General features: G+C 39.6%; 1 protein-coding gene across 1 annotated transcript in view; it reads left to right on the plus strand.

Annotated features, from left to right (window-relative positions):
* Nucleotides 1-25392, plus strand: part of CADPS2 (calcium dependent secretion activator 2) — a 453461-nt gene that overhangs the window by 115776 nt on the left and 312293 nt on the right. The window contains exon 2 of the mRNA XM_082692417.1: nt 11606-11719. Coding sequence (XP_082548543.1) covers nt 11606-11719 — 114 coding nt within the window. The remainder of the gene's footprint in view (nt 1-11605; nt 11720-25392) is intronic.

The following is a 25392-nucleotide window of genomic DNA, read 5'->3' on the forward strand; positions in this document are numbered from 1 at the left end:
GAATTGAGCATTGCTTTTAGAATCTAAAAAACTAAAGCAAATATTTATGTCATTGGGTTATGGACATTGGGGGAGGGTATGGGCTGTGGTGAATGCCGTGAAATGTGTAAGCCTGACGATTCACAGACCTATACCCTGGGGGCAAATAATACATTATATGTCAATACAAATAATTTTAAAAATATTTATGTCATTCTAGTGTAGGTATTCACTTCTTTTAATGTTAATCTTGAAGGGCTTTTATCTGTTTAATCTTCACAGATCCTTGAATTTGCTGATACAGATGTTATGCCATGACATTGTGGAAGTATCAGCATTTTTTGCTGGATTAAATTTTGTTAGGTTAAAGAAGGAAATATTTCCCTTTAAAGGGATGATGTGATCTTTGCAGTAATAAACCTGAGTTAGTTCATTTGAATTCTTAAAGTTGTTGCAGCTAAGATTTGTTTAGGTACAGGCTTGAATTTGTTAGGGAAATATTGTTAGGCATTGGGAAACATTAGTCTTTATCTCTTTGATGCAATTTTCCAGTCTAAGCCACCTTATTGTAAAGGTCAGGACAGAAGAGCACTGCTAGTTTGCCTGCATAATTGTCCTTCTCCTTAACCAGACCCTTGTATTTATTCAGATACCAGACCACCATTGCTCAGGAGTAGCTGGATTTCTCTTGAATTCCGATAGTGACTCTTGGTTTTGTCAGTCATCACACTCTATTTTCTTGATCTTGACTTCTAGATTTCTTTAGGAGTGGACCCACAAATCCTTTCTGGATAATTACATGTAGGGAGAAATCCCACATGTAGGGGTATGCTGATTCTGGGGAAGTTTTCTCATTCTACCCACTTTCCTGAGTAAAAATACTTCAATCTTGGGTTTTTGTGATGGGAGGATGCTTTGATAGAGTTTATATGGGTTTCTTTAGAGGCAGAGCATGAGAAGGATAACAACTCCTTGATAACTTCACTGAGTAACTGAATTAACTGATTTGGAATGTTCTTTTCTTGAGATATGCCAGTCAACCCCTTTATTGTTTATTAGGCCCTTTTGAGTTGGACCTTCTGTTACTTTCAGTCCAGTGCACTGGAACCAAATTAGAGGAGTAAGGTAGATGCAGTCTCACTAGAATCTGCCACTGTGTGTGTCAGAGAGATGGGGTGACAAAGACGGCAAGCTGAAATGTCCTTTCCACTTTTCACAGATAGCCATTTCTCATCCATGATGTATCTGCTTTAGAAGGGAAGCAAAAACTGAAAACATTTCTGAAGAAAGCAAATGGAGATCCTCTTTTCTTGCAAAAGCAATCCCAGAGCCCTTACCAGCTACTGGAAAAGGCCATTGTGTGGCTTGGAGCTGGTCAGCGTGTTTAAGCTTTTAGACAAGTACACAGTTGTCTGTTGCCGAGTCTGTCCAAATTCTTTGTGACAAATATAAAATCACTGTTTCTTCAGCATATGGAACTTTGCCATGAAATACCAGATGGTACCGAGGCACAAAGTTCTTCCTGCTGGAGAACAATATCGTCTGCAAAACAGAACTACTCACACTGCGGCTCAGCAAAGAAATCCTTTGCTGTTTCTTAGGCCCCCCTGAGTCTGGTCATGAACTTCCTTAGACAATGCACAATCTATCTTGGAATTTTAAGACTGTTCCTTCCCAACTCCTCACTCAGTTTTGTTACTACTAGTGGTGGTTAGGACAGGATGCATGCCCAGAAAAGCAGTAGTGCATGGTGATGTCCTCTTCCACTCTGGATTTTCTTCCACTGTAGATGAATTCGTATCAGCAAATACTAAGTGTGGGTGAGGTTATAAATGACTGGCATCCCTGTGTAAGGAACATGTACATTAGTAAGGAGAAAGTCCTGTTACGCAAATGATAGGGTACATATGGGATGTACGAGTGACACGCAGGATGGGATGACTTCATTTGAGGGGGCAGGAGGAAGGAGTTTTCCTGGAGGTTTTATTTGGGTTACTTTCTAAAGGAAGAAAGGAAATCGAGAGAGAGGTTACTAACACACATTGAACAAGCACGATGGGGTAAGGATTTGGAGTGAAGGAGAAGAGCTTTTACAAACCTAGTCAGGCTGATCAAATCATGTGAAAGCTTTATAAGGCTCTAATGGTCTGGCATCTTGAGCTGGGTGTGGAGAATGATTTGCTCAAGAAGAAACCCCAAAGGTAGCCAGTGGCTAAGTGTGCTAGATGAGGTACCTGGGTCTTAGCTTCATATTTGACATAAGGAACCTACCTCGTGGGGGCTTAGAATAATCCTTGTAAAGAGGTCAGAGGTGATCTCACTATGTGGTCAGTGGTCAATTAGTATTACCTGTTACTAAGTATTGAATTACACATTTATTAAGGGTGGTCAGGGGAAAGTCCTATTGTTTCAAAAGCGCAATCCTGTTAGCTACTTTGACATGGTCTACCAGGTTTGTAGGAAGCTGGGACTAGAACCTTTGGCTTCTGACTGACTGCTTCTGACTTTGCAAGTGGTGAGGTAGCAGAATGTGTGCTGACTGCTTCCTATTTCTGTCCTTTTTTTTTTTTTTTTTACATCATTCATCTCCAAGATGACTTCTTTGGGAAACCTTAATGATTTTTGTCAGATCTTTATGGAGGAGAGGGTGAATCTTGATGGTAGTGAGAACATCTCAGAATGCCTCATAAGGTTTGTATACCCATAGTCCTCTGTGACATGCTTGACGGCAGCATATTGCTAAGACTGTTACATATGACCATCGGAGTATTCGTTAGGGTTCCCTAGAGGAAGAAGAACCAATAGGATACAGTCACAGACCTATGAGATTGATTATAGGAGTTGATTCACGTGGTTAGGGAGGCTGAGAAGTCCCACAGTCCTCCTGCAAGCTGGAGAACCTGGAAAGCTGGTATAATTCAGTCCAAAGGCCCAAGAACCAGGAGCTCTGATATCCAAGGGCAGGAAAAGATGAATGTCACAGCTCAAGGAGAGTGAGAATTCACCTTTTAACAGCTTTTTTCTGTTGGGGCCCTCAATGAATTAGATGATTCCTGCCCATATGGGGACGGTGGATCTCTTTTTTCAGTCTACCGAACAAAGTGCTAATCGCTTCTAGGAATGCCTCCACAAACATACTGAGAAATGGTCTTTTACCAGCTCTAGTAAATGGACAGATGCAAACGAAGGGTGATAATTTTTATTTGCTTTTGATGAACTTATTAGTTGGGACCATTAAAAGCATTCACAGGTCCATCTCCATCCGAGTAGTGGATGAGGTGGATGCTGGAATGAATAAGGTGGGTTTAATGCAGGTTGTTGGAGGATAATGGCAAGATTTGCCAGTTTGCTCTCAACTTGTCTTCATGTTCAGAACATGAAACAGTCTTATTGGATAATGGCTCCACACTAGACCAGATTGTCTTTTGTAAGATGAAACCGAATGAAGACTGTCAAATAAGATCATGTCAGTGGCATACACAGCAGGTAGTGATAGGGTAAAAACCATGACCTTGGGTTGAAGATGGCTAGGGTAGGATCTGGGTCCTATGACCTAACTGGTTTTGTACCTTAACCTCTAAGCCTGTTTTCTCCTCCATAACGTGAGACTAAGAATACCCACTTCACTCTCTGGCAATGGAAAACATTTGATAAATACTTAGGTATTGCCTTTCAGCTCTTGCTCAGTTTCTCCTCAGTCATCCCTACCACAGGACTTGGCTACAAGCTGTAGACTGTGGGTCTTACTGCTGTGAGTGAGGCCACACCTGTTGGGTGGGATGTAGCTTGGCTCTGTTCATCTGCCTTCAGTGGCTGTTTGATCACCATACGCATTGCTCGATACCACTGCCAGCCAATTGAAATAAAATGTGAGCCATGTAAGTAATATGACATTTTCTAGGGGCCCTTTAAAAACTGAAGAAAGTCATTTTAATAACTTACCCTATATATATAAAATGTTTTTCAATATATAGCCAATACATAAGTATTAGTGAGATGCTGCATATTACTGTACTGAGTATTTGAAATTTGGTATGTTAGAATTTGAGCACATGTCACCTTGGACTAGCCACATTTCAAGGGCTTGGTGATCAGGCATGGTTGTGCACTGGACAGAATAGCTCTGGGCAGTCTCTCATTAATTGTCCATCTGCATCCATCTTAAGATTGGTTTTTGTCTTTGACTTCTGCAATTTTGGAAATCATTTTTTTTTTTTTTTTTGTTTCACAGTGTATTACTAAAATAGCAGTTAAAGCCTTTAATGCATTAAGCACTTTCCCCCCCATTATCTTACTGACAACAGCCTTATTAAATTGTATGTTATTACTATCATCACTGTTTAGATAAGAAATGGAGACATGGAGGTTAAGTGACCCGAAGACCCTACAAATTGTTGGGGGGGGGATCCTGGAAACTGACAAAGGTGGTCTGACACCAGAGGCAGTATTCTTCATTACTGCCCCATTTGTCACTTCTAATCTTGTTAATGAACCGGTGAACACCTCTGATAGCTGTTTGCTGATACATTGTGGTGGACTGAGGTAGTCTTGAGGTTTTATAATTGCATGCTAGACCAACTTTGTCATGGGGGTCGGTGAGTATGAGTGGAAGTCGTGGCTGTACTACTGAGGAATAGTTTCATAGCAACTGGCCTTTGTCCTTTGTTCACTTTTTCATCCTTTAAAAAACTGAGCATATTTTATGAGCTAGAAATCGTGTTCTGAACCTGATGCAGATTTTATTCTAGGGGGGATATGTAAAAAGCAAAATATACAAGCCATCTATGACACATCAGATGGTGACAAACCCCCTCTTACTGAGGTGTGGCTGGGGCAGTGACCATGAGGGAACCAGCATAGTATGGTGAGTAGAAAGAATATAGGCTTTGGATCAGGATTCTGGTTTAGAATCTTTCCCTGGCTCTTACCAGATGTGAAGTGAAGTAAGGTGCCTAACTTCTTGGAGCTTAATTACTTCATTTATAAAATGAGGATCAACAATCTGTAGCAGACCAAGGAAGATTTAATGGACGTGCGTGGAATGTGTTTAGTACAATGTAGAAAGGAAATTGATAGAATTAATGGATTGAACATTCCTAGTTGCAGTATTCACCAGCATGTTTCCTCTCCCACCCACCAATCACATAATGGCATGTAATCTTGCTGAGGCTTGAATTGGACTAGGAGGCCATTGAAAAGATGGATAGAAGTAGCTCACTTAGTGGCTGAGTAAGCCTAGCCTGGAGCCCAATTGTTCATGATGTTGGCATTTTGTTCTGTACTCATCACAGTATATATTTCATTATAAAATGTTTAAGGAGTACTTGGAAATGTGGGGCTTTTTCATCCCCACTTTCAGTACTGTGGGACAATAGAATTCTGTCTGCCAAAATAATTTTTACTCTGCCTCAGGCACTTAAACCGTGGTGTTCACTGTTCATTGGGGCAAGTTTACTGGATCAGGAGTTTTTCATATAAAGTAACTTATGGAATGAATGCCTTATCTCAGAATTAAGGTAGCCTTACCAGCAAGGGATGGTAGTAACCCATGGCATTTTTATCTTGGTTGGGTACCTCATTGGGATTTGTATGCATTAGGATTTGGTTCGGTCAGTAATAGGCTCCAATTAAGAGTGATGTTTGCATAAGTTTATTTCTTCTTTTATTAAAGGAAATGGTGGGAAGGGGGGTAGTGGTCCAGGGTTACAATGGCTGCTTCGCATTGGAAAGGACATCAGGCTTTATCTTACCCCATCTTTATGGGGCAACCTGAGCGGTCCACCAAACTCCTCAAATTCCAGCTAGTAGAAGAGGAGAGAGTTAAAAGTGTTGGATTTCAGCTACCTTTTAGGGTTTCCTGTAAGTCACACTGCTTTTGTCTCCTAGGCCCTAACTTGGAAATACCAAGTAAGACTGTTACTTGTAGTCTTAGATAGGTGTATCCCAGTTACCTGGTTACAGAAAAGTGCAAGAAAAGTTACCTGGGTAGGTAACTACTAAGAGCAACACCTCCCACAGGATTTATAATGTAGGAGACATGGTCACAACTCCTTTGTTGTTCTGTTCTGAAGGGCAGTTGGAGAAGTTTGTTGGTTTGGAAACATGGAAGGTACTGATTATTTTGCCCCGATGGTTTTGTATAGATCTTTTTGATGGAGTGTTAAGGAGGGAAGATGAAAATAACACCTGTACTTGAATCTTGCCCTATTAATATCTTTTACTCTATCTCATGAGCAGGCATGAAAGCTATGCTTGTAGATTTCAGAGACCATCCGTGCCCTGGAGTAAGGCCTTTTAATTCCTTGAAAACCATTTGTCAGTATCTTTGAGGTATACGCACACACCATCACCCACCCTCCAACCCTGAAGGTACCATACATTCTAGTCCCTTGCCACTCTGCTGGGGCCGCTGTGATCAGCTTTACTTCCTGGGGTGTCACACAGCCCCCACCACAAGTGTGAAGACTTGGGATGGGGGAGCACGGGTCAGAGCAGGCTTCGCACAGCAGTGCTTGCTGGGTTCCTGAGTTCCCGACTATCCTAAGTGGCTGTATCCTGCTAGTCACGATACTGACGTAAGTCTTCAGTTGATTGTGACTTAGAATGAAAAGGCTAGAATCTAACTTGAACACACAAACTCCTAACAAACCTAAAACATCTCTGAACTTTGAAAATTAAGTGTTTTTCCTGTGGCAGTTATTATTCATAACTGATCCCTGCCAGCCAAGATTCACCAAATTTTAGCTTTCACTGTCAGTATTCAAAGTGTTTGTTTATAAGGCTAATCTCTTGGCTGTATTTAGATATTTGCAAGGATATTTATGTTCAAGTTTCTGCATTTTAGTTGCATATAAAAAGCTCTCTAAAAATTCCCATTGGATAATTTCCACATTAAAATTTTCTCTGTATTTGGGGCACCTGGGTGGCTCAGTGGGTTAAGCCTCGCCTTCCGCCCAGGTCATGATCTCGGGGTCCTGGGAGAGAGAGCTCTGCGTTGGACTCTCTGCTCAGCGGGGAGCCTGCTTCCCTTCCTCTCTCTCTGCCTACTTGTGATCTCTGTCACTCAAATAAATAAATAAAATCTTAAAAAGAAAAAGATCAGTCTAAAATTTTCTCTGTATTTGAAAAATGTTATGCATTCATCGGTAAACATACTAGGGTAGAGACAGTATATGGGGAAAACAAAAATACAGGATAAATCATGATCAAGTTAACTGTGGGAAGTGGCCCTACCACTTGTCTGTGTTGGCCACCCTATCTTCAGAGACTCAGGACTGCTCTACCCAGCACATTTGACGAGGGATATCCCTATTGTAATGGGTTTCATTTGTATGTTACAGCTTTCAGTGTGCTTTTTTGTACTTAGATATAACTAAGTTTTACTTAACAGTTGAATGCCTAATTTATGAACAAATTAGTACCATTGGTATGTTGGGGAACTGGCAGAGTTCGTCCTGGGAAGGAGAAGACTCACCAACAAGCCACCCCCTGTCTTCCAGGTTCTGAACTGCTTTGTGCAAGAAGGAAAATAATGTTTTGTCTTGGTGTTAGAACTCAGATTGTGGGAAAGTCATAGGGGCAACAGGTTTCAATTCTTGAAAATGAGTATAGGCTTTATTGTGAGGTAATGAAAGTGTGTCGGTTTTAATAGGCTCAAAGAAAGGCTGAGAGAGGACTTCATAGGGATTTTGTAAAGATTACTGCGTTGATCAGGATATTAAACAGGATTACTCATATACTAAAATCAGTCTGAATATCAAAGATCTTATCAACCTTGAAATGTTTAAAAAAAAAAGTAGGGCACTGTCAAGTTCACATCTTCTACTTGAAAGGAGACTTGAAAAGTCAGTTCATCTGTTGTCCAGTCTCCCTGCAGGATGATCAGATCTGACCTTCATGCAATGGATCATAATCGTTCTGAGTTAAAAGATTCGCAAAGTGACTATCATAGCTTATTTTAAATTGAAATGAAAATTTTCGTGAAGCCTGTGATTTAAAATTCTAAAATGAATATAGCAGAATAGGTTGGAAAATCTTTCACTTATTTTCCATCTGTCCAGTGTGCACAGCCATCCTTCTTCCATAGCTTGCCTCTGCATATGGAAACAAATTCACATACGTGTTCTGTTTTGCCCCCTTTCTATGGGAGTGGTGGCTTATTTTTACCCAGTGTTCTATAACTAACTTCCCTCCCCATAGGTATTTTGAAGATGTTTTCATATCCATACATAAGGGAACCTGTTTGTTCTTTTTATGGAGCTAATAGTATTGCCAGTATTTGAATGTAGCATTTATTAGCCCTCTATCTATGAAAATTTGGGCTGTTAGCTTTTTTTTTCCTTTTTTTCTGCCACTGAGCTTAGGACTGGGAGATGACTAGCTGCTACTGTGCTAGGAGCTAAAATTGGCCAAAATTTCCTGCAGTTTACATTTAAACCTTTCCTTGTAAGTTGCAAGCCTTCAGTAGACTCCAGAATTCCAAAATATTTACCTTAGGCAGAAACTGCCAATGCAGTTGTAGTCTAGGTACGAGAGAGATTTCTGGTGCTCTCTACTCCACCATCTTCCCAGAATCCTTCCTCTGTTATGCAGATTTAATTTGCATTTTACTTACTATGAATGAAGTTAGGCATGCTATTCTAGCTTAAATATATCCACTTTGTCTGTTTTTCTATTGACTTATTGGTCAGATTCCTAATAGTTTCTGGGATCTATGTTTGGAAATTAGCTCTTAAAGATGGAAGTTAGACACCGATGTTTTTTCCTCATTGGTCTTTTTCTAATGATTTTGCCTATGATATTTCTTCCATGAACAATTTTTTTTTTTAATGTTTAAATTTATGACTTGGAGATTTGGGTTCATGGTTAGAAAGGTGTTTCACGGGCGCCTGGGTGGCTCAGTGGGTTAAGCCGCTGCCTTCGGCTCAGGTCATGATCTCAGGGTTCTGGGATCGAGTCCCGCATGGGGCTCTCTGCTCAGCAGGGAGCCTGCTTCCTCCTCTCTCTCTCTCTGCCTGCCTCTCTGCCTACTTGTGATCTCTCTCTGTCAAATAAATAAATAAAATCTTTTTAAAAAAAAAAAAAAAAAGAAAGGTGTTTCACATACTAGCATTAAAAGGAAACCTTTTATGTTTATCATGTACCTTTATGGTTTCATCTAAAACTTTTAATGTAACAGTATGTGTCATACTGTTAATGTCATACTGTTTAATGTAACACATGTGTCATGTGTCATACAATTTAATTTTTTTCTGCTTGGTTACCCAGTTACTTTAACACCATTGATTAAATAGGCCATCTTTTACTACTGACTTGAGGTGCTATAAAGATATTTACTAGTACGTTTCTGAGTGCATTTGGATCTAATTCTTGGATCTATTCCATTAGTCTCTCTGTTGATGTATAATATGGTTTATTTTGATAATGCAAATAGAATTCAGGGAACTCTGCATTCTAAATGGCTATCCCTGTAGCTAGATTTAAAATTTAATGTTTTCCCTCCCAATCTTTTGTGGAAATACAGACGTCTCTCCTTTAAAAGTACTTACTGATTGACTTCTATCACTATAATATTGGCTGACATTTTAGGTCTTAAATGTAACTGCAGTAATTGTTCATAAAAGTATTGAAGTCTGGCACATTTGTGAACTGTACTAACATTGTTGGCGTTTCCAAGAAAATGGTTTGCGCAGATCTTCTTTCCTTGATTGGCATTCATGAATTTCCCGTGCCATAATCCTCAAAAAGTAACTCATTGGTGAAACAAACACTGTAAAGAACAGAATGCATCTGATGAAAGAAAATGGAAGTTTTCAGGTTTTGAAAGCTATTTATATTTTTTGTTTTAATCAAATGACAGAGATGGGGCAAAGGCTCAGTAAGATCCCCTCCAATCCATTATTTCTACATTTTTCCACGTCCATTATGTTACCTGAACACGTGGTTTGCAAATTGAAGCCCTTCCTAGCAGCTCCTGGGGTTGGCAGCTCAACTGTTCTCAGCTGTCTTGCTCTCAGCAACTGCTGTCCTGTTTCCATCTGGTCCTTTCCTGAGCATGCTTAGCTGAAGTTGGGGACTTAATTGACCTTGCCAGTACACACACACAAGAGGTTCCTGCTTCGATGCTCTCCGTATCCACAGAAGCAGAAAGTGTAATATAACGGTGATGGCTCTGCTCTTGAGTTTGGTTTAGCTTCCCAAAAATGAAGGCAATGACCTTACACAGAGTGGTCTTTTCCCTTCACTGTGCAGGGGAAGAGGTTTCTTACTCTGGGGTACAATAGGGCAGTTCTCTACTGGTTTGTTACTACCAGCAACAGTTTCTCTACAAACAAAAGGGGGGGGGCTCTTTTTTTTTTTTTTTTTTTTGAAAGCTCTTATCTCTCCTATTTGAATGGCATTTTAATAAGTCTTCTGAACAGATTTAAACGGAGGTCACATCAGCCTTCATTTTGAAGCCAAATCCTACCAGTTCATCTTCCTTCCGGATCTTTTCACCATTTTCTCCCCAGCATATTTCCAAATGCTTCACGTTTCTCTCTGTAGAATCCAGAACTGGACTGAGTTCTTCAGTAGTGGGAGGACGATCAATTTAAATGGAAAGATCACTCCTTCCTTGTTCCTTATGGTATCTTGGGATTGTGTTGTTTTATCGGCAACACTGTGCTCTCACAGTTGAGCATTTTAAACTGGTGCCCGACCTCCTGTGGCCCACCTCTGCTGAAGTCTGCGCCCATGGTCAGGGCTGACTTCAGGGACAGTTGCAAGGGCTCCATGCTTAGAAGGACCTATGCTTGGTGTAAGGCTCTGTTCCTACCATCTCAAATTCTTAATTTTTTTAACACGGGGCTCCTCATTCTCACATTGCACCAAGCCCTACAGATTAAGTAGCCGACACTGCTTGTTGCTGGTGACCGGAGGACATGGTTGGTAACTCACGATTCATATCCCACCCACCTTCAGTAATAGTGATGGCTCTCAGATCTAGGGTGAGGAAATCTGGTTGTGCACTCAAACTCCCCTCCCCTCGTGTACAGCTCTTCCTTTGGTGTGCTTAAATATTCCTTCCCTGTCTGCCTGTGGCCTCTCTGTTCTTAGGATTTGTCTCATCAGTTCTCTGCCTCACCTCGAGCATTGAGGAATGCGCATGGAACCCAGACTTTGGGTTCAAAAGGTGTTCTTTCCAGAGGATTCTTTCTCAGGGCCCTCTGTGCTCTTTCTTCCTATTTTCCTTCATCTAAGGCAGCTGTTGTTCACTCGTCTCCCAGGATATTTGTCCTTTTGGCTCTTCTGTTCAGGACAGTTGGCAACTTTGCACAACAGTTCATTCCTCTTCCGAATTTTAGATGTTTACCTGCTTCTATAAAGAGACTGGGGCAGTAAATACAGGAACTCCCATCTGTAGAAATTTATATTGCCTTGCAATATTAGGATTCCAGAGTATAAGAAGTAAATTGGAAACCTTTTAAAATTGAGCCATAGTACAAGTAGCTTTTTAGCTTTTTTTTTCTTTACCATAAACCTGGTTCTAGGTGTTAAGTGAGCTTTCAGCAATCATAATCTTTAAGAATCATTGCATTTCTCTGATTCGTTAATGTTTTGGCTAATTCCCTTTTTTTTCTTACAGCTTAACAAGCAACAATTGCAGTTACTGAAAGAAAGGTTCCAGGCCTTCCTCAACGGAGAGACCCAAATCGTGGCCGATGAAGCATTTTGCAATGCAGTTCGGAGTTACTATGAGGTAAGTTTAAAGAGTTTTGTTTTTGACATTATGATGCTTTTTAAACGTTTTTTTAAAAGTGTCTTTCCCATTTTAAGGAACTCACTAGTATGATAGGAAGGCAATGAGTTTGCAGCCTTCCTGAAAGCATTGTCAGTTTTATTTTGCAATTTAAAAACTCTAATTCCACGACCTGGTTTCCAGAGATAAACAGAATGGGAAGTTATTGACATTTTTTGAGGAGAAGTAAAGTGTTCAGAAAAAATCTTCTGACAGTGATGGTTACAGCTGAGTATAGCTGTCGTTGGGTCCATGAGTCTGAATTATCCTTCTTAATCAGGATTTCAATAGTAAATCGCTATCTTGTGCCATTTTGTTCTGCAAGGCTTGTAATTAAGACGAGTGCTAATTTCAGTAGGATAAATTGAATTCTCTTTTCTTCCTGGAGGAATACTATCAATACCACCTTGCTATTTGCTGGGGTTTTAGTTTGTGATTCGTCAGGAATTCCCCATGGATCCTCTATGAGCACCAGTGTCCACATGTGGTCATTCACTGCTTCATTGAGTTGCCAGTGGATGTTAAATATAGAAAATTACCTTTTTATCCTAAGTGTCTCAGAGCCATCGAGGGAATGCATTCATTTGTATAGGGTGGACAATCTAAATCTTTACCTGTAGAACCAGAACAGGCAAACCTATTCGACTCATAAAAAGAAAATGTGGAGAATGCTGTAGGTCAGATATTCCCTGACACGGGGAATATCTTTGCATGGAGAATAACTGGATATACAGATAATTGGTTGGATTTGTAACTGATTGATGATATGCCTTAGAAGTTACTTCGTGCAACCCAAGAGGGCTTTATTACATTACCCCAAGAGTTGGCCCGTTGAATTGTATGAAAGCAAAGAAGTCTTGCTTACCAGTTATGTGAATGGCATGAGTCTCACGACAGAAGTGATGCTGTCTAACCGGATCCTGACTCGAAATCCCGGAAGTATAGGACCTTAAACATTTTATTTATTTATTTGAGAGACTGAGATCACAAGTAGGCGGAGAAGCAGGCAGAGAGAGAGGAGGAAGCAGGCTCCCTGCTGAGCAGAGAGCCCCATGCAGGGCCCAAATGCAAGACCCTGGTATCAGGACCTGAGCTGTAGGCAGAGGCTTTAACCCACTGAGCCACAGGCGCTCCTTAAAGATTCTTAAGTATAGGACATTTCATTTCATCTTTAGTCAGTCTTCCAAGGTGAAATCTTGCCTTGAATCTTACAAGATGAAATATGAGGGCCTATCCTAGTGTCATGTAATGGAAGAAAAGCTAAATGTCTGTGTTCAGGAAGAAGGAAATGGGGTTGAGGAAAGTAATTTGTGTAAAAAAAAAAGATGTAATTTAAAAAATTAAACAGCTCATTTTTGGCTCGGGTAAATGTATTAGGGACCCTGGGCATGTTTCAGTTAGGAAAACTGAAACTGGGTGAGGGGAACGTGTGGGAGTTTGCAGTAATATATCTGCCACTGTGTCTAAATATAAAATTATTCCAAAATATATTCCAAACTATTTTTTAATATGCTTATTAAATGACTTAATGTAGGGCACTTGGGTGGTTCAGTTGGTTAAGTTTCCAACTCTGGATTTTTGGCTCAGGTCATGATCTCACGGTCATAAGATCAAGCCCTGCATCAGGCTCCACACTGGGCACTGGAGCCTACTTAAGATTCTCTCCCTCTCGTCTACGGGCATACCGCCCTGAATGCGCTCAATCTCGTCTGATCTCTGAAGCTAAGCAGGGTCGGGCCTGGTTAGTACTTGGATGGAAGATTCTCTCCCTCTCTTCACTCTCTAACCCCTGCTCTGGCTTGCTCACTCCTCTCTTAAAAGAACAAAACAAACAAAACAAAATCATTAAACGCATAATGTGACATAGCCATATGTTCGCAAAAGGCACACTTAATCCATGTGGATGAAAAGATTGTAACTTTAATTAGAAGAAAGAGCATCCCCACTGTATTCTACATGAGGATTGTGTTCTCTTCTGGGGGCCATATATAAAAATGTGGACAGGGGCACCTGGGTGGTTCAGTGGGTTAAAACCTCTGCCTTCAGCTCAGGTCATAATCCCAGGGTCCTGGGATCAAGTCCCACATCGGGCTCTCTGCTCAGAAGAGAGCCTGTTTTCCCTCCTTCTCTCTCTGCCTGCTTATGATTTCTGTCAAATAAATAAATAAAAATCTTAAAAAAAAAAAAAAAGGACAAACTCAGGGTTAATCTGGTTTGGAACATATCATATATAGGTTATTTGAAGGAACAGATGTTTAATCTAGAGATGGATTAAGTTGTGTTTTTGGAAACTACAGTAAAAACTAGGACTAAGATGGCCACTAAAGTGGGACGTTTGCAATCCACCATCAGAGTTTTGTTGCACTGTCCAAATACAGAATTGGTTGGTGAGGGTAGCGTCCCTGGAGGCCAGATTCTGGCTTCACTTCACGATCAGTTGGAAAGCCTATTGCCCCAACAGGTCCTGAAACTCTCTCCTGGACTTAGTGAATCAGAAATTCAGAATCTGTACTTATCAAAGCTCCTCAGATTGTTGTACAATTGGTAGGTTTCTCACCAGTGGAATTAGAGGATTATGGGTTGGGATTGTTACAGAAAGAGTTGTAAGAACTAAAGAGGTGGTTGGACTGGATGATCTAGTCTTTCTGGCCAGTGTTTATTTCTGAGACTATGTCCACCTTGTCTTTGTGGAACCCTCAAAGCAGTGTTAAGATTAGTAATATTAATAATGTGTTTATGGGGTTATACTTCTAGTTGAATTTGGAAGTTACTTTCTAGGTGGCACACAGTTGGTACTTAAATTCTTGAATAAGGACATATTTTTTGATAAATATGGTATTTATTTATTTATTTATTTATTTGCATCTCAATTTTCTTCCTTATAAGACTTTTCCCTTTATATTAGGATTACAGTTTTGTATACTTCGCTATGACTAACAGTGCTGGTAGTCTCTCTCAACAGCCTAATAAAAATACCCAAGTTTTTTCCTCCAGCATCTCCGGGTAAAGAGTTCAAGTATTACTTGCAAATTACAGAGACAGAAACTAATGCTCACAGATGTTAAATGACTTGTCTGCTTCTATACATTGAGGAAGCATCTGAGTTAAATATGAATCTACATTTCAGACTCATTCTCATGGAGCTGTTTCACAGTTGCCTTTTTGAATACACCTGTGTCAGGTAGTATGTGCCAAGCATGCTGAAAAAGATTTCATTCTTTAGAATAAACCCTTTAAACAGATTCATCTATTTCATCTCTAAAACAAGAGTACTAAAATCTGTACAGTTAATTAATAGAGCTAAAATTTCTCTTTCCACTAAAGCTTCTGAAAAGTAGATTCTTGGGTTCCACCCAAGACTTACTGAGTCAGAATTCCTGAGGATAGAGCATCTGAATTTTGAAGTTGGATCTGGATGACTTCGACTCAACCTATTTTGAGAAACACGTTGAACTAGATCTTACAACTGCTGGCAGAGGTGTTCTCTGAAGGAGTTGTTTTTGTCCTGACGGTTATTGTATCCCTGGTGTGTAGCACAATAATGCATTCAGCAGATATTTGTTGACTAAGTGATTGAGGCCTGTTGCATTTATTTCTCTACGTGGAAATTGTTTATTTGGTTGTTTATTTTCCCCCCACAACTCTTTTTCTAAAGGTATTGTTTGTAAATATATGGTATTTGTTTTGATCGTAACTGTTCTCATTCATGGTTTGTTTCTTCAAAGAGTGAAACATTTCAGAAGCATGAGCTTTTGTGTTCTCTCTAACTTAGTAGCCTATGGTTCTGTGATCTTTTTTGGCTTCTTACATCCTTTGAGGTCTATTTTTTTCAGGGATATTTTGTTTGCTTTTATACAACTGTTTTCAACTACTACTAATCTTATCAGTAGTAGTTTTCTCTTTTATTAGGTTTTGTAGCCTTTAGCTGTGATGGCCATTTCTAACTGTAATGGTAGACATGAAAAATCCTGGTAAGTGTGTATTACTGACACAACAATACATATTCATATTCTCAAATTCTCCCAAAGTCTGTAGACTACTGATTTTTTGTTTGTTTTTTAGTTTCATAAATGCCGTTTAGTGATTTTATGATGTCTTTTCCAGCTTGGTTGAATGTCTAGTTTCTAAAGACAATAGTTACTGGTGTGTATTTTATTGGTTATAACTTCGGATTACCTCTTTGTTCCTTTACACTTGGGATCTTAATTATAACACTTAAAATACAGTTTTCCTCCATGTTATTTGACCTAAAGCATTTCTTCAAGGTGCATTCATTAAGAGATCATCTTTCAAGTAGATCATGAGAGGATTAGAGTTTGGGATTATGTGGTGCGTTCTTAGGGGTGCATTCATGTGTCTTTGTTTTAATATTTATCATGAATACTATGCAGAATGCTCTATGTGTTGTGAAGGTAATGATTTTTTTTGACAACATAATTTTTATCACATGCATTTTGGTAAGATATCTAAAGTTTGGCTATACTATCAGCCTGTGGAGTACTAAACATAAGTCTGTTTTTGGTGAAATATCACCAGTCTTTGTTCCCATAAAGTTAAGAATAATTAGAAAAAAAAAAAAATGGACCCAAGCATGTAAATCACCTAACAAGGCAACCACAGTGGTACTGAGGGACTAGAACAGGAAAAGAAGAAAGGGCAGGTAGTATACATAGCTACTTAATAAAAGTTAACAGTAATAATCTTGGTTATTTTATGGTTGCTAATTGTTGGTTGTTAGATTCTGCTGCACTTTCTTTTTTAATTGAAATTTTTTCCTTCCAAGTGTGTGTGTATGTGTGTGTGTGTGTGTATGTATGTGTGTTTTATCCCCTATAAATAACTTGCTATTTATTGGGAGGAAAGCATAAAGTGGACATTAATTTTACAAGTATTTGCTTTTTTTGCTTTTCAATATAGGAAACTTGAGCTGATTCTGGAAATGGGGAAACGTAGGTCTTACTGCAACCTAATACTCTCTAACTTGTTCTGGCCATCAGGTACAGGCTCATTCCACAAAAATCAAGTGGGCTTCATCCAAATATAAACAATGACAGTGTGATTTATAACAGACATGTAGGAAAGTAAATGGCCTTTCTCAGAGATTTCCAAAAGAATATACAACTGCTTAATAGTAGCTTTCAGCATAACAAAGTTAAAATTTTTTTCACTGCTGGTGGTGGTGGTGGGTTGGCTTTGTTCACAACTTCTGAGAAAGGGTGTGGTTTTCTTATTCCACTGGTTTATATTCTTCTGGTTTTGAAGAACAGATGAGGATTATAGGAGTGTTTAGCATTTTAAAAGCTGCCAAAAGTATATTGTCATTAGTCACACCCCCACCATCACCATTTGCTATTCAGATTTTCTCCTGCTAATAAGACAGAATGAGTCTTAAGACTAAATTAAATTGAAATTAAAAATGTTTTCAGTGTTTCTCAAATTTTCATATAAAATGAAAAAGTGAATCCTAAAATATTTGAACTCTGATTTAGGCCCTTTTATTACATACTTAAAATATATTTTTAAATTCTGGGATTCAGAAGATTTCTACCTTATTAAAGAACAGTTTTAAAGAGAATTAACACATACTTATGTTAGGGAATTAATAAGGAGGAAAACTTGCTATCCTAAAGCTGTTGCTAAAAAACAGTATTAAAACATAAAATAAATCCCAACTATTTGGTTCACTTGTTCCTGCTTTTGGGAAGTTAAGTTATAGCACTATATATTGGTCATTCTTATTTCTTTATGAATGAGCTGTCCATTTTTCCATTTGAATATTCTTCTTTTAAACATTGATTTATAGGGGCACCTGGGTGGCTCCGTTGGTTAAGCATCCAACTCTTGGTTTCAGCTCAGGTCATGATCCCAGGGTCATGATATCCAGCCTTGCATGAGGCTCTTTGCTCAGTGGGGAGTCTGCTTGGGATTCTCTCCCTACACTGGCTTAATCTCTTGGTCTCTCTCAAATATCTTAAAAAAAAATATATACTAATTTATAAGTGTTCGTTATAGGCCAAGAGACTTTGTTATGCTGTGGTTACTTCTTTTTTTTTTTTTTTTTAAGATTTTTATTTATTTATTTATTTATTTGATGGACAGAGATCACAAGTAGGCAGAAGGCAGGCAGAGAGAGAGGGGGAAGCCGACTCGCTGCTGAGCAGAGAGTCCGATGTGGGGCTCGATCCCAGGAACCTGAGATCATGACCTGAGCTGAAGGCAGAGGCTTAAACCACTGAGCCACCCAGGCGCCCCTGTGGTTACTTCTTTTGCTCATTTCCTTACCCACAATGCAGCATTTCCTATTCTGGTGGAGTGAAAGGCGCATTCACATCCCAAATAGGACTGCATCCAGTTGTCTGCTTTGGATGTTCTTGTTCACGAATGATTTGTGAGTGCGCTTTCCTCCCATGTTTCCACCCTTCCAGCTACCACCCTTCTTGGATTGGAGCTCTGGGATGAGATGACTAATGGTTAGTATAATTCATGTCATAGCTGTGGACCTGTTTCTTCATCTGCTGAAGGGGGAAGAAGATCTCAAACTGTCTCTAATTGCATGAGTTTCTGAGAGGTAGTTTGTGTCTTGGCACTTTTCCCTTCTTTGTCTTGTATACTCTCACATCTTGAAGATGAAAAGAACAAAGCGTGGCTGGAAATTGGCATAACCGTTCCAGCTTCCTAGGACCAGCAATCACTTTGGTATCCTTTCTTTTACCTACTGTCTTTCCCTGACATTATAAAAATAAGTGCAGGGGTGCCTGACTGGCTCAGTCAGTAGTCAGTGGTCAGTCAATACTACTCAGTAACCATGAATAGTAATCTCATGGTTATGAGTTCAAGCCCCAGATTGGGTGTAGAGCTTACTTAAAAGAGCTCACCTCAAGGGTTCACCTACTGTGCTGGTCCAAGTGACAGTGACATACGGTGTAGAATGAGAGCCTTGGAAACCGAGATCAATGGGATGACTGGCATATATTTGCAAGATGAGATTAGTTCTGACCTTGATCTCTATCCCCTGCTACCTTGGGTTAACCTTAATAAAATTGTCAGTTAATTAAAAAAAGTGCAGTTGTTTCGTTTGTGAAAACTGAGAACCTTTTAATGCATTTTTGTTTTTGAATTATGTAGTCATTCTTTTAGAATTAATAGGCACTACTTGAATGTTATTTTGTCTTGTGTGTGCCAGCTTGAGGGAGAGAGGCTGAGCAGGTCTGCATTTAAATATTTTGATGAAAATTTCTGTATCATTTTACTTTGGGATAGAAAGATTTACTTTTCATATTCCAAGGGATGTTTGACCTGTCAGAATCCTTTAAAATTTGAAATAATGCCATGGAAAAGGCCTATTTTTTCATAGTGAATTGATGAATGCTGAGTAAACCAAGATTGGCAGCCTGTGACAGGAGGGTGTAAAAAAAGGTCAGCACATTCATAGATGAAATCCCAGGAACCAGTAATGAGAAGTGAGGTTTTAAATTTGCATTGAGCTCTGCAGATCACATTGTGTTTGTTATTTTTGATATTAGTGGTTTTATTTCACATCACATTTTCTTAAATTCTAAGGATGGCATTTTCAATTAAGCATTTTGTAAGAATCTGGGAAATGTTTTCATGTCTGAGATTCCTATTTCTGTTTCGGGGAGCTTGCTGTATGCTGCCTGTCAATGCATTTTGTAGCCTTGCCTGCCTTCTTGATGGCTTCCATTTTGTGGTGAGGAAGGCATAGTCCATAGGTAGTAGGATTTTGTTGGTTGAAAGCAGCCGAGGAAGTCACTTAGAGCATTTTCTTCCTTTTCACATATTTTTAGAAGAATTGGTGATTGAGTTTTTCAGGCTTACATGACATATTTGTGGCAGAGGGCATGGTTCTACCTTTCTCTCTTTAACCATTAGTCTTCTCTATCTGCATTCTCATATAAGGATGGCATATCTTAGAGTAGCCGCAGGTTAGTAGATACAGTGCAATGTTCCAGTTTGGCCAGGGATTTGGAAATTTAACCCAAGCCAGGTAGCCACAAGGAACAGAAGCACATGTGGCTTACTCAGTTCAGCTTCCTCTAGTCCCCAGACCCAGTATTCACGTTCTCCTGGCTGGGTTACTGCACTGCAAGGGAAGGCCTTTGTCATATCTCAGATGCTGCTTCCTTTTTTTTTTTTCTTAAGATATTTGTTTATTTGACAGAGATCACAAGTAGGCAGAGAGGCAGGCAGAGAGAGAGGAGAAGGCATGCTCCCTGCTGAGAAGAGAGCCTGATGCGGGGCTCGATCCCAGGACCTTGGGATCATGACCTGAGCCGAAGGCAGAGGCTTTAACCCATTGAGTCATCCAGGTACCCCTCACATGCTTCTTTTTGAGTGGTGCCACAGTCTTGTTACACTTCAACTTGACATCATGATTCAGGAAGAATTTAGACCTATCTTGGTCTATCCTTCTATCAGGCACTCTTGGTTCTTTAGATAAAATCCAAGTCGGCGAAGCCATATCTTCTTCTGGAAAAAATACCATGTTAGTGTTTAGAGAATCTGTGTGGTCACCCTGTGGCAGCTTTCTTATGGGTGAGCTGTTGAGTCGCAGGTCACATTTATAAGTATAGTCCTTCATTAATAAGGGAAAAGCTCTTTAGGTGTCTTTCTTTGAGAACTTAGTTTCATTCCTGTTACTTTGTTATCTTAAAAGTAACATTTCTTTGAAAAACCATCATTCTTTGATCTACCTCATGAGGCAAGCTGTATCTTACATGGATTTTTTTGGTATCAAATTTCTTTCTGATTTTATACTTAATTTCTTTGATTCCTGAAACATTTTTCAATTTCTAAATGTTTTCAGGGGTAAATGGTTTCCCTGAAGCTTTTCGACCCTGAAAGTGTCACGACTTTGTACATCAGTCCTAATTCAGAAGTGTTTCCTTTGCTTATCTTCTGCCAGGTTTGCTCAGTAGAGTCTTTTGCATTGAGCTTCTATTTTTAAAGCTTCTTGTCTGTTCAGTGGTTTCAGGGCTGAGATTTTGAGAAGAATCGCATGTACCCTTGTTAGCCTAGTCCAAGTGGGTGCTGGTCTCACCTTGATATGTCTAAATTTTTCTCTCCTATAGTCCTAAAAAAAAGATCAGAAAAAAGTTCTTAAAGCATAAGGTATTAAACAGGTAAAATATGCAATAAAATATGCTGTTGGCTAAGATAGTCATTGATCATCTCTTAGTACATTTTGGTATATTACCTTTGTTTGTTTTCTTTCTTTTTTTTTTTAACCTTTGTTGTTTTCAGAGTGCTTATGGAAAGGCCTGTTTTCATTTGGGACCCCCAAAACTCACCATAGACATAGTCCCTACTCTTCTGTACTTCACAGTTGAAGAAACTATTTTGTCAGTTGAAGGTACCTCTAGGATGGAAAATCTTATTTTCAGAAGATCACTGGGAAGAGCATTCTTTTACATACAAATCTAGGTATTTGATGGGAGTTTTATTTAAGTAGTTGAGCTGGTGAAATAACATGCGTTGTCTTGATAAAGGACAGCTATTTGGGGAAAAAAAAATGAAGCTGCTTGGGAAGTACTTGCTATTAGCCAAAGGGATAATAAAGAAAGTGATTAGCATTTATCCCGTAATCCTTCGACCTTTCACTGTGTTTGAGGGGCTGTGCAGGTGCCCTCCAGGTGCTTAGCTTCTACCTTGCTCTAAAGTACTAGCTTTTGAGGCTAAAGACACATTCCCAACATTCCTGGCTGTGATGAGAGGAAGGACCATGAAGAATGCCAAAAGAGATGATTTCAGAGAGAAACTGATGAGTTGTAATTTACAGTTGCGGTTCTTATTCTGGATAGAACTCAGGGGGTGCGCCTGGATGGCTCAGTAGGTTAAGCCTCTGCCTTCGGCTCAGGCCATGATCTCAGGGTCCTGGGATTGAGCCCACATCTGTCTCTCTGCTCAGCAGGGAGCCTGCTTCCCCTTCTCTCTGCCTCCTCTCTGCCTACTTGTGATCTCTATCAAATAAATAAATAAAATCTTTAAAAAAAGAAAAGAAAACTCAGGGAATCTGAGTGCAGATGGGAAAATATTACACCTTTATTTTCACTAACCGCTAATTGAAATTTAGCATTTATTTAATAAATGTATTCAACAAAGTACAGTAGTACTAGCCATATCTGTGGTTTTATCCCCTATCAAAATACATGTATTTTCTTTTTTTTAATTTAAATTTTAGTTAACATACAGTGCAGCATTTCAGAGGTAGAATTCAGGGATTCAAAATTTGTTTATTTTCATATCACATATTTGATGGCAGTTATCTTGGGGAAGCCCATGAACTACACTGAAATTATAGTACTTTTAAATCCCTTAGTACATCTTGTTAATGAGTTATTAAAGATGCACATAAATTGCTATGGTACACATTCTTAAAAATATTATCATAATTGTATTTCAGTAAAACATTTTTCCTTTGTAATCCTATGAATTTGTTCTTAAAAACATTATTCAGGGCGGGGTAGGGGGGGTATTCAGAGGCTTTGCGAGAGTGCCAGAAGGTTCCTGTTACCAAAATGGTTAGAAATCTGACTTAGAGGAATTTTGAAGGCTTCATCACAGAGGAAATAGTTTAAAGCACAAGGGGTAATAGCAGGCAGAGAAAATGGTGTTTTGTTTCTGTGTTGGAATTGCAGATTTAATACCTTTTATCTATGTGACTTCTGGAACTGAACCCTGCTACTTCATTTTCTTCATCTGTAAAATAGTGATAAATGCATCTACCTCCCAGGATTGTTGATGATTAAACCAATTAATGAATTTAAATCGCTAAGCACAGTGCTAAATGTGAGCATTATTATTACCTGGAGCATTGCTTTCCCAAAGTACCTGGCCTTTTTTTTTTTTTTTTTTGCCCAGTTCAGCACTTAATTCATATTATCATGTGTATTGTTTCCTAATTAAAAGCTCTTTCAGAGCAGGAAATCATGGTTTATATGCTCCTGAACATTTAGACACTAGGTAATCAATGTTGAATTAAACAGCTCATCTAATAAACATTTATTGAAGTGCTAATCAGGTACTGTCTTAAGCCCTGGAATTAAAAGATGAATAAGTCAAGGTCTTTTGACCTCAAAGAGTCCAGTCTGTCGGGAAAGAGGGATGCATGAGTGGTTGATGATGAAAATCATCCTGGCCCACTTCACTAGCATGGAGTAGGGATGCCTGAAACCACATGGTTCTTCTAAAGTTCTCCCTTCTCTATGGAGCAAACCCAGGAAGATTGGAATGTGTCGGCACCTATCTCAACATGAAAATCTTATGTCCGTGGAAGTTGACATTCTGTGGATTTCTTATGAAGCTGTGAAAATTAGATGAAGCATGTTCATTTGCTACAGCGTGTGGCGCATAATGCATTTCAAAAGGTAACTTTTCAGTTGAAGAACCAACTAAAAAAGATTTTGATGTGCTAAAAAAGAGCTTCCTATGGATACACCTAATAGTATTTAAAGTTGAAATAATTCTACTTGCTATTCATGTGGCAGTAATCTTAGGAACATCTAATTATTGAGCAAAAATCAAACATGGTTCACTTTTAAGAACAGGATGAGAGACCGATCATTTAGAGGACAAAGTAGACGAGCCCAAAGGTTCTTCATGCGATGGTGATACGTACTTTTATAATACCTTACACTTGATGTCAAGGTCTATGTAAGCATCTACGATTTTAACAGCATTAATTCTGTATGTGGGGCACCTGGGTGGCTCAGTTGGTTAAGCGGCTGCCTTCAGCTCAGATCATGATCCCAGGGTCCTGGGATGGAGCCCCGCATTGGGCTCCCTGCTCTGCAGAGAGCCTGCTTCTCCCTCTCCCTCTGCCTGCCACTCTGCCTACTTGCACTCTCTCTCTGTCAAATAAATAATCTTAAAAAAAAAAAAATTCTGTATGCATTCCTAATTTTGTTTCCAAATGTCTGGCATGTTCTTCCAAATCGAGTTAATATGCTTAAATTCCTTAATTCAATGAGATGGTGTTTTCACTGTGGCACACATTTATTGTCTCTAAAACAGTTAACATGGACTTGTTTGGCAGGACACCCTCAGCATGACCCTCTGATTTGTTTTATTTCTATTCAAGCAACATTTGGGTGTCCCTTGATCATGTGGATTTGGAGTAGCCCTGCCTGTGCTCCAGGATTAGGGGAAAATTGTGAACTGCTGAATTCAAACATAATGTTTAGGAAACATTTTAGTAATTGTAGTTCTCTATTGTAGGAACCCTCCCTTTTCAGTAAGTTTTTTCCATTTTGAGATGGTTTGCTCGTGTTTTCATTTTTTAAATTACAACAAATAGTTGCAGAGGAAATATTTCCTTCCCCAGTGGCCTTTAATTGCTACATGATTTTGATGAAAAGTAAGTGACGATTTCCTACTTCTGGGATCCCCCCCCCGCCGACCACACCCCAGTCAGCTTGGACTATGTTTAGTCTTTCATATACTGCTGGGGTTTTAGCTTAACTAGTTTTCTCTGTTCTGTAGGTTTCTATGTCACATAGACCAGGATGGGAATTAAATTCCCCTACCTTCTACTTTTTTTTATAAGGTTATATGCACATCTGGAATAGCAGGGATAGGTGTTAAAGCTGTGATCATTGTAGGTGGTTTAGGAAGGGTCCTTCAAGGGGTAAGGCATTAAAATAGACTTCACCTCTCTTCCATGCATGTCAGGGAGAAAAGGAAGGGGGCTTCCCTCCCTCTTTCTGATTGGGAGCCTTTGTTTTTAAAATTGGTTTCACTCTGTTGGGCACTGAGAGTTGGTTGGGCACTGAGAGTGATGAGGGGTAGTGTGATCTTGGTGCCCCTGATTTCCTTGCAGCATGGAGAAAGTAGATGATTTGAGCAAGCTAGGGAGCAGGGAGGAAGGGCTGTGTTTGGGAGACGTCCCTGCTGGCTCCCCAGAGCTGCACACCTCAGTCGTATTTGGTGCTTCTCTGTTTCACTCCCTTGCCATTCTTCCTCCTTCCTTTCCCCCCACCCCACTTCCTCCGCTGCCTTTAAAGAGCTCTCTGTATATTCTACCGCCCCCCACCCCACACCAGCCCCTGGAATGACTGCTGGCCCCGCCTCCACCCACACACACAGATCCTGGTTTGCCCATTGCTATCACCCAGTAAGCAAAGGAGGCTGAGTCCTTAGAACAGAGAGGGATTTGCATCTTGGCTAGGGCTGGTTTTTTTGTTTGTTTGTTTGTTTGTTTTGTTTTGTTTTTTGTTTTTTATTTTTAAAAATCTCTTCAAAGTTATTACACTTAGGATGGTTTTACTATTGAAACAGTAAGTGGCAAGTGATTATCGTAAATGCAGCAGGTTGTAGGTAAAAGCAAGATCAAATGCACCCTGATTTTAGATTCCTGACGGAATTCTGTTTGAGAAAGGGCTTTATTAGCCTCTATTTACTGCTCTATCTGAACTCACGGACAGTCCAGGTGCTTGGCTCCCCGCATTGTCTCTGACTGGTAGTCTGTGGTTCTTTTTGCTCTTCTCCGCTCCATAGTGTTTTCTCATTCTTTTCAGTGTTGTGTTGTAATGCTTGCGTGTTTGATCACTTCGTTGACAGTTTTTATCTTTGTCTTGTTCTCGCAGCTTGAACGGACTAAAACACCATCCACTAGGCGA

This window comes from Mustela nivalis (assembly GCF_964662115.1).
Source record: "Mustela nivalis genome assembly, chromosome: 12".
Lineage (NCBI taxonomy): Eukaryota > Metazoa > Chordata > Mammalia > Carnivora > Mustelidae > Mustela > Mustela nivalis.